The sequence below is a fragment of the Tachyglossus aculeatus genome, chromosome 20 (genome assembly GCF_015852505.1).
Source record: "Tachyglossus aculeatus isolate mTacAcu1 chromosome 20, mTacAcu1.pri, whole genome shotgun sequence".
Taxonomy (NCBI): domain Eukaryota; kingdom Metazoa; phylum Chordata; class Mammalia; order Monotremata; family Tachyglossidae; genus Tachyglossus; species Tachyglossus aculeatus.
Window position 1 is genome coordinate 14,398,771 of NC_052085.1, and position 15,460 is coordinate 14,414,230.

General features: G+C 46.4%; 2 protein-coding genes across 5 annotated transcripts in view; one reads left to right on the forward strand and one right to left on the reverse strand.

The window, feature by feature from the left end:
* TMEM255B (transmembrane protein 255B) overlaps positions 1-15,460 on the forward strand; it is a 62,159-nt gene that overhangs the window by 24,202 nt on the left and 22,497 nt on the right. The window contains exon 9 of one of the 3 annotated variants that reach the window (XM_038761896.1): positions 7,270-7,619. The exons of 1 other annotated variant lie outside the window; for it this stretch is intronic. In XM_038761896.1, coding sequence (XP_038617824.1) covers positions 7,270-7,278 — 9 coding nt within the window. In that variant the 3' untranslated portion in view covers positions 7,279-7,619. Of the gene's footprint in view, positions 1-4,985; positions 5,412-7,269; positions 7,620-15,460 lie in introns of those variants that run through there. One more of the 3 variants, XM_038761895.1, reaches the window with a different exon arrangement.
* Positions 6,702-15,460, reverse strand: part of GAS6 (growth arrest specific 6) — a 73,031-nt gene continuing 64,272 nt past the window's right edge. For both annotated transcript variants that reach the window (XM_038761893.1, XM_038761892.1), the window contains exons 14-15: positions 14,010-14,238; positions 6,702-7,312 (exon numbers count right to left, since the gene is read on the reverse strand). In XM_038761893.1, coding sequence (XP_038617821.1) covers positions 7,158-7,312; positions 14,010-14,238 — 384 coding nt within the window. In that variant the 3' untranslated portion in view covers positions 6,702-7,157. The remainder of the gene's footprint in view (positions 7,313-14,009; positions 14,239-15,460) is intronic.

Here is a 15,460-nt window from a genome sequence, read left to right on the forward strand (position 1 = left end):
GAGCCCCATGACAATCAGAATATCTGTGTCCACTACAGCCAGCCCCACCAACCTGGAAACTTGTTGCCAGGTTGCCAACTTGTACTTCCCAAGCGCTTAGTACAGTGCTCCGCACACAGTAAGGGCTCTATCCCGGCTCCCCCACTTGGCTGCCGTGTGACCTTGGGCAATTCTCTGGGCCTCGGTCATCTCATCTGGAAAGCGGGGGTGGAGATTGTGAGCCCCATGACAATCAGAATATCTGTGTCCACTACAGCCAGCCCCACCAACCTGGAAACTTGTTGCCAGGTTGCCAACTTGTACTTCCCAAGCGCTTAGTACAGTGCTCCGCACACAGTAAGGGCTCTATCCCGGCTCCCCCACTTGGCTGTTGTGTGACCTTGGGCAATTCTCTGGGCCTCGGTCATCTCATCTGGAAAGCGGGATCAGAGATTGTGAGCCCCATGAAAATCAGAATGTCTGTGTCCGCTACAGCCAGCCCCACCAACCTGGAAACTTGTTGCCAGGTTGCCAACTTGTACTTCCCAAGCGCTTAGTACAGTGCTGTGCACACAGTAAGCGCTCAATCCCGGCTCCCCCGCTTGCCTGCCGTGTGACCTTGGGCAGTTCACTTCTCTGGGCCTCGGCCACCTCATCTGGAAAGTGGGGATGGAGATCGTGAGCCCCATGGAAATGGGTACGCCTTGTCTGCCCTGAGAATTATTTTACTTGTACATATTTATTCTATTTATTTTATTTGGTTTATATGTTCTGTTTTGTTGTCTGTCTCCCCCTTCTAGACCGTGAGCCCACTGTTGGGTAGGGACCGTCTCTATATATTGCAGACTTGTACTTCCCAAGTGCTTAGTACAGTGCTCTGCGCGCAGTAAGCGCTCAATCCCGGCTCCCCCGCTTGGCTGCCGTGTGGCCTTGGGCAGTTCACTTCACTTCTCTGGGCCTCGGCCACCTCATCTGGAAAGTGGGGATGGAGATTGTGAGCCCCATGAAAATGGGTACACCTTGTCTGCCCAGAGAATGATTTTACTTGTACATTTTTATTCTATTTATTTTATATATGTATACCTGTGTATATGTATATATGTTTGTACATATTTATTACTCTATCTTACATGTACATATCTATTCTATTTATTTTATTTTGTTAGTATGTTTGGTTTTGTTCTCTGTCTCCCCCTTCTAGACTATGAGCCCACTGTTGGGTAGGGACTGTCTTTATGTGTTGCCGATTTGTACTTCTCAAGCACTGCGTACAGTGCTCTGCACACAGTAAGCGCTCAATAAATACAGTCGATTGATTGATTGATTTTTATTTGGTTTATATGTTTTGTTTTGTTGTCTGTCTCCCCCTTCTAGACTGTGAGCCTACTGTTGGGTAGGGACTGTCTCTATATATTGCAAACTTGTGCTCTGCACACAGTAAGCACTCAATAATAAGCGCTTAATAAATACTGTTATTATCATTATAATTATTAAGTACGATTGAATGAAGGATTGAGGGGCAATTTGGGGAGGAATGAGTGGAGGGGCGATTTGGGGAGGGACAACCAGTAGAAGGTGCTATGGGAAGGGACACCAAATGGAGGAGCAGTTTGGGGAGGAATAATAAAAATAATTATGGTATTTATTGAGCGCTTACTGTATGCCAGGCACTGTACTAAGGGCTGGGGTGGGTGCAGGCAAATTTGAATGGACACGTCCCTGTCCCGCATGGGGCTCACGGTCTCGATCCCCATTTTACAGGTGAGGTCACCGAGGCCCAGAGAAGTAACTTGCCCAAGGCCACCCAGCAGACAAGTGGCAGAGCCGGGATTAGAACCCACGACCTTCTGACTCCCACACCCGGGCTGTAGCCGCTATGGCATTTTAGTCAATCAATCAATCAATCGTATTTATTGAGCGCTTACTGTATGCAGAGCACTGTACCAAGCGCTTGGGAAGTACAAGTTGACAACATATGGAGACAGTCCCTACCCAACAGTGGGCTCACAGTCTAGAAGGGGGAGACAGAGAACAAAACCTAACATACTAACAAAATAAAATAAATAGAATAGAATAGATATGTACAAGTAAAATAAATAGAGTTATAAATATGTACAAACATATATACATATTTTAAGCACTTAGTAGATCTCAGGTACGGTATTAAAGGCTGGGTTCATCAGGTTGGATACAGCCCCTGTCCCACAAGGGGCTCACAGTCTTCATCCCCATTTTACAGATGAGGGAGCTGAGGCCAAGGGAAGTGAGGTGACTTGTCCAAGGTCACACAGCGGAGCCGGAATTAGAACCCAGATCCTCTGACTTCCAGGCCTGTGCTCTTTCCTAGCGGAAAGAGCCTAGTGGCAGCGCCGTTTCCTCCTCCTCTCCCCATTCACCAGGCAGAGACGTCGAGGCATTGATCTGTGTCTCGGGATAAGGCAGCTTGGGCACAGAAACCAAACAGAGCACGGCGACTTTTCAGGACTCCGTTGGCCGTTCCAGCTTCCTGCCTTTTGGCATCCTCGGGAGAAATCTGCGCTCGCATCCTGAAATCTTGATTAAACCTAATAGTCCGCATATGTCGGGGCGTAATTACATAATCGTTAACAATCAGATTCCCTGATAGCAGGCAAATCGAATCAGCGCCCGGTGCTTCCTCCGAAAAGACAATCCGAACCTCTGGTTCCGCTACAGCCAGCCCCACCAACGTGGAAAGGAAATATTTGAAGGGCTCTGCTAAAATCATTAACGGCTATAAATACGGCCCTGTAATGGACAGGAGAGAACGAGACGGTTATTGTTGGGAGGGATAGGTTAAAAAAAAAAAAAGTTAAATAAACCTCACAGATCCTGCCAAGTAAATATTCCTTATCTTGCAGCATGCTTCCCTGAGCTCTGCCAGGCAGGAAGGCAGGGAAGGGTTGGGCACGCCGTTTCTTTCTCCTCGGAGAAAAGTACGAGCGCATATTTTCTCTACGGCGAAGGGTGCGTGGGTTTAGAGGGCTTAGGAAAAGGTTTTCCAGGAGAAGGATGCCCTTCCTCTCCCCCTCGTCCCCCTCTCCGTCCCCCCCATCTTACCTCCTTCCCTTCCCCACAGCACCTGTATCTATGTATATATGTTTGTACATATTTATTACTCTATTTATTTTACTTGTACATATCTATTCTATTTATTTTATTTTGTTAGTAGGTTTGGTTTCGTTCTCTGTCTCCCCCTTTCAGACTGTGAGCCCACTGTTGGGTAGGGACTGGCTCTGTATGTTGCCAGTTTGTACTTCCCAAGCGCTTAGTACAGTGCTCTGCACACAGTAAGCGCTCAATAAATACGATTGATGATGATGAAAACTGCCCAGGGCCAACCTGTAGTGCCATTAGAGCGTAAGCTCCTCACGGGCAGGAAGGATGTCTTCTGCTGTGGCCGTACCTTCCCCAGGCGTTCAGAACAGTGCTCTGCCCAGAGGAAAGCAATCAGTAAATCTTGCTGATGATTTCTGAGCTCCGGGGTCGGTCTCGGAAGAGAAAGGGAACAGTTCTGCAGCCTGTCTGCAGCCTTTTAGACTGTGAGCCCACTGTTGGGTAGGGACTGTCTCTATATGTTGCCAATTTGTACTTCCCAAGCGCTTAGTACAGTGCCCTGCACATAGTAAGCACTCAATAAATATGATTGATTGATTGATTGATTGTCCCCCTCGCCACGCTTCAAAACCACCCCGACCTCCCCGCGTCCACCGCCTGCCCCCATCCTCCAGCGTGGCGGAATGGGTTGATCCCGGAGTCGGAAGGGCCTGGGTTCTGATCCCGGCTCCGCCACGTGTCGGCTGTGTGACCTTGGGCGAGTCACATCACTTCTCTGAGCCTCCGTTCCCTCATCTGTAAAATGGGGACTGCGAACCCCACGTGGGGCAGGGACTGTGCCCAACCTGATGATCTTGTATCTACCTCAGAGCTTAGAACAGTGCTTGACACATAGTAAGCGCTTAACAAATACGATCATCATCATCATCAATCGTATTTATTGAGCGCTTACTATGTGCAGAGCACTGTACTAAGCGCTTACGATCATTATTAGTGTTGTTATTATTTTTCCTCAGCTCCTCTTCTAGGCTGTAAGCTCCGAACGGGCGGGCGCCTTTTCTGCCGCCGGACCTTGACGGCTTTGAAGAAATGAGGATTAAGAGCGCGAGCCCTTGGTGGAGCAGGGACTGTGTCCAACCTGACTCGTATCTACCCCAGCGTTTAGAACAGGGCTTGGTGCTTAACATCAATCAATCAATCAATCAATCAATCGTATTTATTGAGCGCTTACTGTGTGCAGAGCACTGGACTAAGCGCTTGGGAAGTACAAGTTGGCAACATATAGGGACAGTCCCGACCCAACGGTGGGCTCACAGTCTAGAAGGCGGAGACAGAGAACAAAACCAAACTTATTAACAAAATAAAATAAATAGAATAGATATGTACAAGTAAAATAAATAGAGTAATAAATATGTGCATAAATATGTCCAGACATATATACAGTACAAACATATATACAAGCAGAAGCGAATCAGAGGAGCAAATCTTAGTGGATAGAGCAAATCGGGCCCGGCTGGTCCCATGATGGGCTTGGGCAGGCCTGGCCTTCTGAAAAATAATAATAATAATCATGATAATGATGGCATTTATTAAGCGCTGACTATGTGCAAAGCACTGTTCTGAGCGCCGAGGGGGGATACAAGGTAATCAGGTGTCTCACGTGGGGCTCACAGTTTTAACCCCCACTTTGCAGATGAAGGAACTGAGGCCCAGAGAAGTTAAGTGGCTTGCCCAGGGTCGCCCAGCTGACAAGTGGCGGAGCTGGGATTCGAACCCATGACCTCTGACTTCCAAGCACGTGCTCTTTCCACCGAGCCACGCTGCTTCTTCGACTGTGAGCCCCACGGCAACGCTCCGCCTTTGCTCTTCCAGGGTCGGGCTGGCTTCTAGTTCGGCCCCCCCGCGACTCGAGCCATTTTGTTTCCTTGCAGCCGGCCACCACCTTCCCAGCCTCGTCGCCCACGGAGGTGTCCGTCTCCGGTGACGCCCAGCCTCCGCTTCGGGCCGCCTCCGCGTACGGGCCCCTCCCCAACGCCCCATCCCGCTCTCCCCCCACCTATTTCCTCCCAGGGGAAAAACCCCCGCCCTACGCGCCCTGAACAGGCAGCAGATTTCCAGGGTCGCCTCTTTGGGTTGGCTTGCTTTTTGGCCCGTCTTCTCAAAAAAAGAAAAAATAAAGAAAATCGGAGGCTCTCCCTCCCGGAAATCTGCCGCCTCGGTTCCCCGCAGACGATCCCGGACCGTCTTCCCGAGCCTCTCTCACCCGCTCGTGGGTGGAAGGGCAGATATGTCCATATCTGCCATATCTGTCATTTATTTATTTATACTGATGTCTCTCCCCCGCCATAAGGATAATAATTATGGTATTTATTAAGCGCTGACTATGTGCCAGGCACTGTACTGAGCGCTGGGGTGGATACAAGGGAAGGGCCCGGCACTAATCCGACGGGCGGCCCCAGCACGCATCGCTCCCGCCGGAAAGCTAGGCTGCCAAGCAAGATGGGATGGAGACCGGGCCCTTCAGGAGAGGTCCAGGACTTTGGGAATTCCACTGGTTCCTCTTCCCGGTCGCATCCGGTGAAAATCCCTCTCTCTCTGGTGGGGAAACTGTGTCCCGTGAAAACTGCTGAAGGATTATCTTACAATAAAATATTCTGTGTGTTTACATACGTACGTATATATAACGATGGTATTTGGAAAGCTCTGACTATGTGCTAAGCGCTGTCCTCCCCCCTTCTAGACGGTGAGCCCCTTTGTTGGGTAGGGATTGTCTCTATCTGTTGCCAGGTTGTACTTTCCAAGTGCTTAGTACAGCGCTCTGCACACAGTAAGCGCTCAATAAATACGATTGAACGAATGAATGTTCAGGGCAGTGCGACAGATACAAGGTAATCAGGTTGCCCCACGTGGGGCTCACAGTCTTCATCCCCATTTTACAGATGAGGTCACTGAGGCCCAGAGAAGTGAAGTAGCTTGCCCCAGGTCACACAGCAGACAAGTGGCGGGGCCGTGGGGCTCACAGTCTTCATCCCCATTTTACAGATGAGGTCACTGAGGCCCAGAGAAGTGAAGTAGCTTGCCCCAGGTCACACAGCAGACAAGTGGCGGGGCCGTGGGGCTCACAGTCTTCATCCCCATTTTACAGATGAGGTCACTGAGGCCCAGAGAAGTGAAGTGGCTTGCCCCAGGTCACACAGCAGACAAGTGGCGGGGCCGTGGGGCTCACAGTCTTCATCCCCATTTTACAGATGAGGTCACTGAGGCCCAGAGAAGTGAAGTGGCTTGCCCCAGGTCACACAGCAGACAAGTGGCGGGGCCGGGATTAGAATCCACGACCTGACTCCCAAGCCCACTGAGCCACACTGCTTCTCCTAAACTTTGGGCCCTACCTTCAATCCCACAAAGGATTAACGAATCATGGATTTATTCCAACGTCTGACTCCCCCGGTAGACTGTAAATTCACTGTGGGCAGGGAACCTATCCACCGACTCTGCTGTATCGTACTCTCCCAAGCGCTTAGTATAGCACACAGTAAGCACTCAGTAAGTACTACTGATGATGGATTGATTTCCCCTTTCCCGCCCGGGGGAAATCTGTCCACTGCTCTCACGGACGAAAGAGAAAGCCCGCTGCCACGCGGAATTACAAATTTTCATGTAAATCTTTTAATCTGTCATATTTCAGAGATCAGAAAGCGGTGTTCGGTAATAAAAATAAGACAGAACTAGTATTTCCTCCAAGCCTACGGCGAAACGTCGCCCGGGTTCCCCTCCTCAGAGGCCTGCTGTCGGGCCGTCTTAATATTTTCTTCGGGGAAACTTCGTTGGGAGCCTACGCGTCGTTTGGGATTGCTGATATTTGTCATCTGAACTATTTACAATATATTACAAATGGGGCGCCGTCAGGCAGGGCGACGGCCACGATCGATTCAGCACGGGGATCGATCGCTCCTACGTAACTTCAGTGTTTTTAAAGAAACTATACACGCGGTGGCGGGGTTGGGACGGGGCGGGGAGTCTGAATAATTTATCTTTTCGATCCAAAGAAAGCCCGGCGGGAAAAGGTTCCCGTTCCGGGACTCGGGGCCCGGCGCGGCCGGAGCCTACTGAGGCGAAGGCTCGATCGGGGGGCAGGAGTGAGACGTGATGTCGCCGTGCTTGTAGACGGCCTCGTCTAAATCCAGTGTCTTGTCGTTGACCTTCACGGTCATGCAGCCGTGGTAGAAGGCGGTGACCGGAGCCGAGGTGACGGGGACGTCTAGGGAAACGGAGAAAAGACGCCCTTCAGCCAAGCGGGAGGTTGGAATGAATGAATGCACTCGCCATTTCCGTCGAACGAGCGGGCGCTCGCTGTGTGCGGCCCGCTGTGCCGAACGCTTGGGAGCCTTGTCCCGCTTCCAGGAACAAATAATTCCCAACCTTTATTTTCAACCTTGGTTTGAATTTCCACCCGTCCCCCTCTCCCAGGACTCCCCACAAACATCTCACCTCAATTTCACTCCTCTGTTCCCTCTACCTTTCCATCCTCCCTCCCCTAGATTCTTGGTACCAAGGAGATTATTAGTTATGACAAACATCTCACCTCAATTTCACTCCTCCGTTCCCTCTACCTTTCCATCCTCCCTCCCTCAGATTCTTGGTACCAAGGAGATTATTAGTTATGACAAACATCTCACCTCAATTTCACTCCTCCGTTCCCTCTACCTTTCCATCCTCCCTCCCCCAGATTCTTGGTACCAAGGAGATTATTAGTTATGACAAACATCTCACCTCAATTTCACTCCTCCGTTCCCTCTACCTTTCCATCCTCCCTCCCCCAGATTCTGGGTACCAAGGAGATTATTGGTTATTATATTATTATTAATAGTTACTGTCGTTGTTGTACTTGTTAAGCGCATGCTATGTGCCATAGTGCAGCGCTTTGCATACAGTAAGCGCCCAATAAAGACGATTAAATGAATGAAAGTGCCAAGCGCTGGGTCATTATATTATAATGTAATTCATATTAAAAATATAATTAATTATTGTGATCAATTATGATATAATTAATATAATTAATATTGTTATTAATAGTTACTATCATTATTGTACTTGTTAAGCACATACTATGTGCCATAGTACAGTGCTTTGCATACAGTAAGCGCCCAATGAAGACAATTAAATGAATGAAAGTGCCAAGCGCTGGGTGGTTATAATATAATTCATATTGATAATTACTTATTATGATTATGATATAATTAATAATATAATTAAAATTGTTATTAATAGCTACTATCGTTATTGTACTTGTTAAGCACATGCTATGTGCCATAGTACAGCGCTTTGCATACAGTAAGCGCCCAATAAAGACGATTAAATGAATGAAAGTGCCAAGCGCTGGGTTATTATATTATAATATAATTCATATTAATGATATAATTAATTATTATGATTAATTATGATGTAATTAATAATATAATTAAAATTGTTGTTAATAGTTACTATCGTTATTGTGCTTGTTAAGCACATGCTATGTGCCATAGTACAGCGCTTTGCATACAGTAAGCACCCAATAAAGACGATTAAATGAATGAAAGTGCCAAGCGCTGGGTTATTATATGATAATATAATTCATATTAATAATATAATTAATTATTATGATTAATTATGATATAATTAATAATATAATTAAAATTGATATTAATAGTTGCTATCGTTATTGTACTTGTTAAGCACATGCTATGTGCCACAGTACAGTGCTTTGCATACAGTAAGCGCCCAATAAAGATGATTAAATGAATGAAAGTGCCAGGTGCTGGGTTATTATATTATAATTCATATTAATAATATAATTAATTATTATGATTAATTATGATATAATTAATAATATAATTAGTATTGTTATTAACAGTTACTATCGTTATTGTACTTGTTAAGCACATACTATGTGCCATAGTACAGCGCTTTGCATACAGTAAGCGCCCAATAAAGACGATTAAATGAATGAAAGCGCCAAGCACTGGGTTATTATATTATAATATAATTCATATTAATAATATAATTAATTATGATTAATTGTTATATAATTAATAATATAATTGGTATTGTTATTAACAGTTACTATCATTATTGTACTTGTTAAGCACATACTATGTGCCATAGTACAGCGCTTTGCATACAGTAAGCGCCCAATAAAGATGATCAATGAAAGTGCCAAGCACTGTTCTAAACACTGGGGTGATAATAATGATAATAATAATGGCATTTGTTAAAGCGCTTACTATGCGCCAAGCACTGTTCTAAGCGCTGAGGCAGGTACAAGGTGATCAGGTTGCCCCACATGGGGCTCACAGCCTTATTCCCCATTTTACGGATGAGGTCACTGAGGCCCAGAGAAGTGAAGTGACTAGTCCAAGGTCACACAGCTGACACGTGGCAGAGTTGGGATTAGAACCCATGACCTCTGACTCCCAAGCCCGCGCTCTTTCCACTGAGCCACGCTGCTTCTCTGCAAAGTAGAGAAAGTAGAGGGTAGGTAGATACTATGTAATCACGTTGGATGCTATCTATATCCCACACGGGGCTCTTTTCTGTGTGTAGAGCACTGTAATGAGCTATTAAGCTGTTAATATTAAGATATTAATTAAATCTTTATTTATTTATATTGTTATCTGCCTCCCCCCTCTAGACTGTGACCTCACTGCGGGCAGGGAATGCGTCTGTTTGCGGTTTTATGTTACTCACCCAAGTGCTTAGTACAGTGCTTTGCACACAGTAAGTGCTCAATAAATACGATCGAGTGGGCGAATGATTCAGCTGTGTGACTTTGGGCCAGTCACTTAACATCTCTGTGCCTCAGTAACCTCATCCGTAAAATGGGGATGAAGACTGTGAGCCCCCCATGGGACAGCCTGATCACCTTGTAACCTCCCCAGTGCTTAGAACGGTGCTTTGCACAGAGTAAGCGCTTAATAAGTGCCACCACCATTATTATTGGGAGAGTACAGTAAAACATTAGAACAGACACATGATGATGATGATGGTATTTGTTAAGCGCTTACTATGTGCAAAGCACTGTTCTAAGCGCTGGGGGGGATACAAGGTGATCAGGTTGCCTCACGTGGGGCTCACAATCTTAATCCCCACTTTACAGGTGAGGTAACTGAGGCACGGAGAAGTGAAGTGACTCGCCCAAAGTCACCCAGCTGACAGTTGGCGGAGGCGGGATTTGAACCCATGACCCCTGGCTCCAAAGCCCGGGCTCTTTCCGCTGAGCCACGCTGCTTCTCTGCTTTACCTCCATCGGCTCTGCAGTTTCAGATCTGGGTTTTTCAGGAACTTCAAATCCACTTAACTCCATCTTTAATTACTCTCTGAGATGCCACAATCATTAAGCATAAAAAAATGTAATGTGAAGCACGTAGCACCCATCAAAACGCTCATTTTCCCGAAGCAGAACACATCCCTCCCTGCTGTCCCTCTAGGCTGTAAGTTGTCTTTGGGCTGGGAACGTGTCTGCTAACTCTGTTCCATTGCCTCTCCCAAGCGGTTAGTACAGTGTCCTGCACACGGAAAGCGCTCAGTAAATACCACTGATTGATTAGACACCTGTGAGGTTGCAGAGCGCAACTGCGATAGACTCGGAGGCCGGTAGGGGGCGCCACAGGAAAAAGCCAGCCACTTCCACTTGGGAAATAATAATAATAATAATAATGATAGCATTTATTAAGCGCTTACTATGTGCAAAGCACTGTTCTAAGCACGGGGGAGGTTACAAGGTGATCAGGTTGCCCCACGGTGGGGCTCACACTCTTCATCCCCATTTTACAGATGAGGGAACTGAGGCCCAGAGAACGGAAGTGACTTGCCCAAAGTCACACAGCTGGCAATTGGCGGAGTCAGGATTTGAACTCATGACTTCTGACTCCAAAGCCCCGGCTCTATCCACTGAGCCACGCGCGGGGTATAATGATCATAATGGTATTTTTTTAAGCGCTTACTATGTTCCATTCACTGTACTAAACGCTGGGAAACCTGGCCATCCCCCCTGCCCCCCCGCCACCATCCCATGGCTCCTCACTCTTCCCCAGGGCCGGTTCATCAATCAATTTGTGGTATCTGTTGATTGCTTACTGTGGGCAGAGAACTGTGTTTGGCTAATAGGAACGTCTAATAATAATAATAATGATGGCATTTATTAAGCACTTACTATGTGCGGAGCACTGTTCTAAGCGCTGACAATACCACGGAGTGGGTGGGCGTGATCCTTGCCCACAAGGACAGGTAGCTCGCGGAAGAATTAGAAAATTCAAGCAGTAGCCCCGAAACCAAAATGATTGCCCAATAACCTTTGCCATATCAATGGCAATCCAAGGAACATCCGAGCTGTAATAGTGATGATTATATGATTATTAATATTATTATATTATATAATAATAGTATATAATTATTATGTGATGATTATTATGATGGAATAATGATGGCGTTTATTAAGCATTTACGACGTGCAAAGCACAGTTCTAAGCACTGGGGAGGTTACAAGGTGATCAGGTGTCCCATGGGGGGGCTCACAGTCCTAATCCCCATTTTACAGATGAGGGAACTGAGGCCCAGAGAAGTGAAATGACCTGCCCAAAGTCACACGTCTGACAATTGGCGGAGCCGGGATTTGAACCCATGACCTCTGACTCCAAAGCCCGGGCTCTTTCCACTGAGCCACTCTGCTTCTCATTCATTCATTCATTCAATCATATTTATTGAGTGCTTACTGTGTGCAGAGCATTGTACTAAGTGCTTGAGAATTACAAGTTCTCTATCCCTAGCTTGCCTTCGTCCACACTTACTCCCATTCATTCATTCATATTTATTGAGCGCTTACTGTGTGCAGAGCACTGTACTAAGTGCTTGGGAAGTACAAGTTCTCTTGCCTTCGCCCACACTTGCTCCTGGAGAAGAGATGGTGAGGATTTAAACCCGCTGGTTTAACCCCCATTTTCCGGATGAGGGAACAGAGGCACACAGAGAAGTGAAGCGGCTTGCCCAAGGTCACCCAGCAGACAAGTGGCGGGGCTGGGATTAGAACCCAGGTCCTTCTAACTCCCAGGCCCGGGCTCTAGCCACTAGCCCATGCTGCCAGGCCCATATGTTGCCAATTTGTACTTCCCAAGCGCTTAGTACAGTGCTCTGCACATAGCGCTCAATAAATACGATTGATGATGATGATATGTGGGACAACTGATTACCTTATATCCCCCCCCCCCCAAGCGCTTAGAACAGTGCTTGGCACATAGTAAGCGCTTAACAAATACCATCATTAGTATTGTTATTATTGGGCCGTGCCGCTTCTTGTATTAACTGTGAAAAGGAGTCTGGTTTAAATCTGAGCTCTCACAGAGGGCCTTGGTTTAGTTGCCCTCCCAAAAGATTTTTTTTTTTAATTGGTATTTATTAAGCGCATACTATGTGCCAGGCGCTGTTCTGAGTGCCAGGGTAGAAGCAGCGTGGCTCAGTGGAAAGAACAGGGGCTTTGCAGTCAGAGGTCATGGGTTCAAATCCCAGCTCCGCCAATTGTCAGCTGTGTGACTTTGGGTAAGTCACTTAATCAATCAATCGTATTGAGCGCTTACTGTGTGCAGAGCACTGTACTAAGCGCTTGGGAAGTCCAAGTTGGCAACATATAGAGACAGTCCCTACCCAACAGTGGCCTCACAGTCTAAAAGGGGGAGGCAGAGAACAAAACCAAACATACTAACAAAATAAATAGAATCGAAAACTTCTCTGTGCCTCAGTGACCTCATCTGTAAAATGGGGATTAAGACTGTGAGCCCCCGGGGGGACAACCTGATCACCTCCTAACCTCCCCAGCGCTTAGAACAGTACTTGGCACATAGTAAACGCTTGATAAATGCCGTCATTATTATTATTATCATACAAGCCAATCAAGTCGGACACAGTCCCTGTCCCACATGGAGCCCACGGTCGTCGTCCCCATTTTACAGGTGAGGCAACCGAGGCCCAGAGAAGTGAAGTGACTTGCCCAAGTTCACACAGCGGACAAGTGGGGAAGTCGGGATTAGAACCCTGGTCCTTCGGACTCCAGGCCCGGGTTCTAGCCACTAGGCCTCGCTGCTTCTTTCCACCCAGGAAGAGATTCCAGAGATTCTCCCCCTTTTAGACCTCCCCAGCGCTTAGAACAGTGCTTTGCACATAGTAAGTGCTTAATAAATGCCATTATTATTTTAGACTGTGAGCCCACTGTTGGGCAGGGACTGTCTCTATATGTTGCCAGTTTGTACTTCCCAAGCGCTTAGTACAGTGCTCTGCACACAGTAAGCGCTCAATAAATACGATTGATGATGATGATGATGATGATGATGACTCCAGGCCCTGGAGACTGCAAAGTTCCTGTGGGCAGGGATCACATCTTCCAACTCCGTTGTACAGTACTCTCCCAAGCGCTTAGTAAAGAGCTGTGCACACAGTAAAAAAAAAAAAAAAAGTGCTATTTCTTAAGCGCTTACTATGTGCCAGGCACTGTGCTTGTACTAAGCTCCGGGATAGGTACGAGATAACCTGATAAGCTTGGATGTACCCCAGCACTTAGAATAGTGCCTGGCACTTAGTAAACGCTTAACAAATACCACCTCATCTGTAAAACGGGGATTAAAACTGGGAGCCCCCCGTTGGGACAACCTGATCACCTCGTAACCTCCCCAGCGCTTAGAACAGTGCTTTGCACATAGTAAGCGCTTAATAAATGCCACCATTATTATTATTATTATTATACCAGGTAATCGGGTCGTCCCACGGGGGGCTCACGCCTCAATTCCCATTTTACAGGTGAGGGACCGGAGGCCCGGGGAAGTGAGGCGGCTTGCCCAGAGTGACGCAGCCGGCGGGGCTGGGATTTGAACCCGTGACCTTCGACTGTACGGGCCGGGCTGTTTTCCCCCGAGGCCCGCCGAACGGGCGCTCACCTGGCAGTCCTCCGACGAAGGTGGTGAGCGGGCCGCGCAGGTGGCCCCTCAGGGTGGCCAGCCTCTCCTCCAGCTGCGCCGGGCTCAGGTCGCTGCGGCCCCGGGTCCCGTCCACGGCCAGGGCCGCCGCGTCCCGGCTGACGGAGATCTCCACCAGGTGGTCCTGCCCGTCACAGACTTTGATCTCCATCAGGGACACGGCCACGTTCTCGATCGCCAGGATGACCAGCTGGAGCGGGGGGGCGGGACAGAGAGAGAGAAAGGGCCCGGATCAATCGGTATCCATCCATCGATCCATCTGTCAGTGGTATTACGTAGATATGTAGATATACCATGTTTGCACATGGTATTATGTATATGTGTACCATCTGTCAGTGGTATTATGTATTTATGTTTGCACATGGTATTATGTATATATGTGTATAGATGTGTATGTATATATGTGTATATACGATTGATGATATGTGTGGATATGTGTATGTGTATATGTATATGTGTGTGTATATATGTGTATATACGATTGATGATATGTGTATATGTGTACCATCTGTCAGTGGTATTATGTATTTATGTTTGCACATGGTATTATGTATATATGTGTATATATGTGTATGTATATATGTGTATATACGATTGATGATATGTGTGGATATGTGTATGTGGATATGTATATATGTGTGTGTATGTATATATATGTGTGTGTATGTATATATGTGTATATACGATTGATGATATGTGTATATGTGTACCATCTGTCAGTGGTATTATGTATATATGTTTGCACATGGTATTATGTATATATGTGTATGTATATGTGTGTATATATGATTGATGATATGTGTGGATATGTGTATGTGTATATGTATATATGTGTGTGTATGTATATATATGTGTATGTATATATGTGTATATACGATTGATGATATGTGTATATGTGTACCATCTGTCAGTGGCATTATGTATATATGCTTGCACATGGTATTATGTATATATGTGTATATACGATTGATGATATGTGTATGTGTGTGTATATGTGTATGTGTATGTATATATATATATATGTGTGTGTATGTATATATGTGTATATACGATTGATGATATGTGTATATGTGTACCATCTGTCAGTGGTATTACGTATCATCATCATCAATCATATTTATTGAGCGCTTGCTATGTGCAGAGCACTGTACTAAGCGCTTGGGAAGCACAAGTTGGCAACATCGAGAGACAGTCCCTACCCAACAGTGGGCTCACAGTCTAAAAGGGGGAGACAGAGAACAAAACCAAACGTACTAACAAAATAAAATAAATAGAATAGATATGTACAAATAAAATAAATAAATAAATAGAGTAATAAATATGTACAAATATGTACAAACATATATACATATATACAGGTCACATACAGAAGTATTTTCTAAAGCAGTTTTTCACCTTGCTGTGTTTAATCA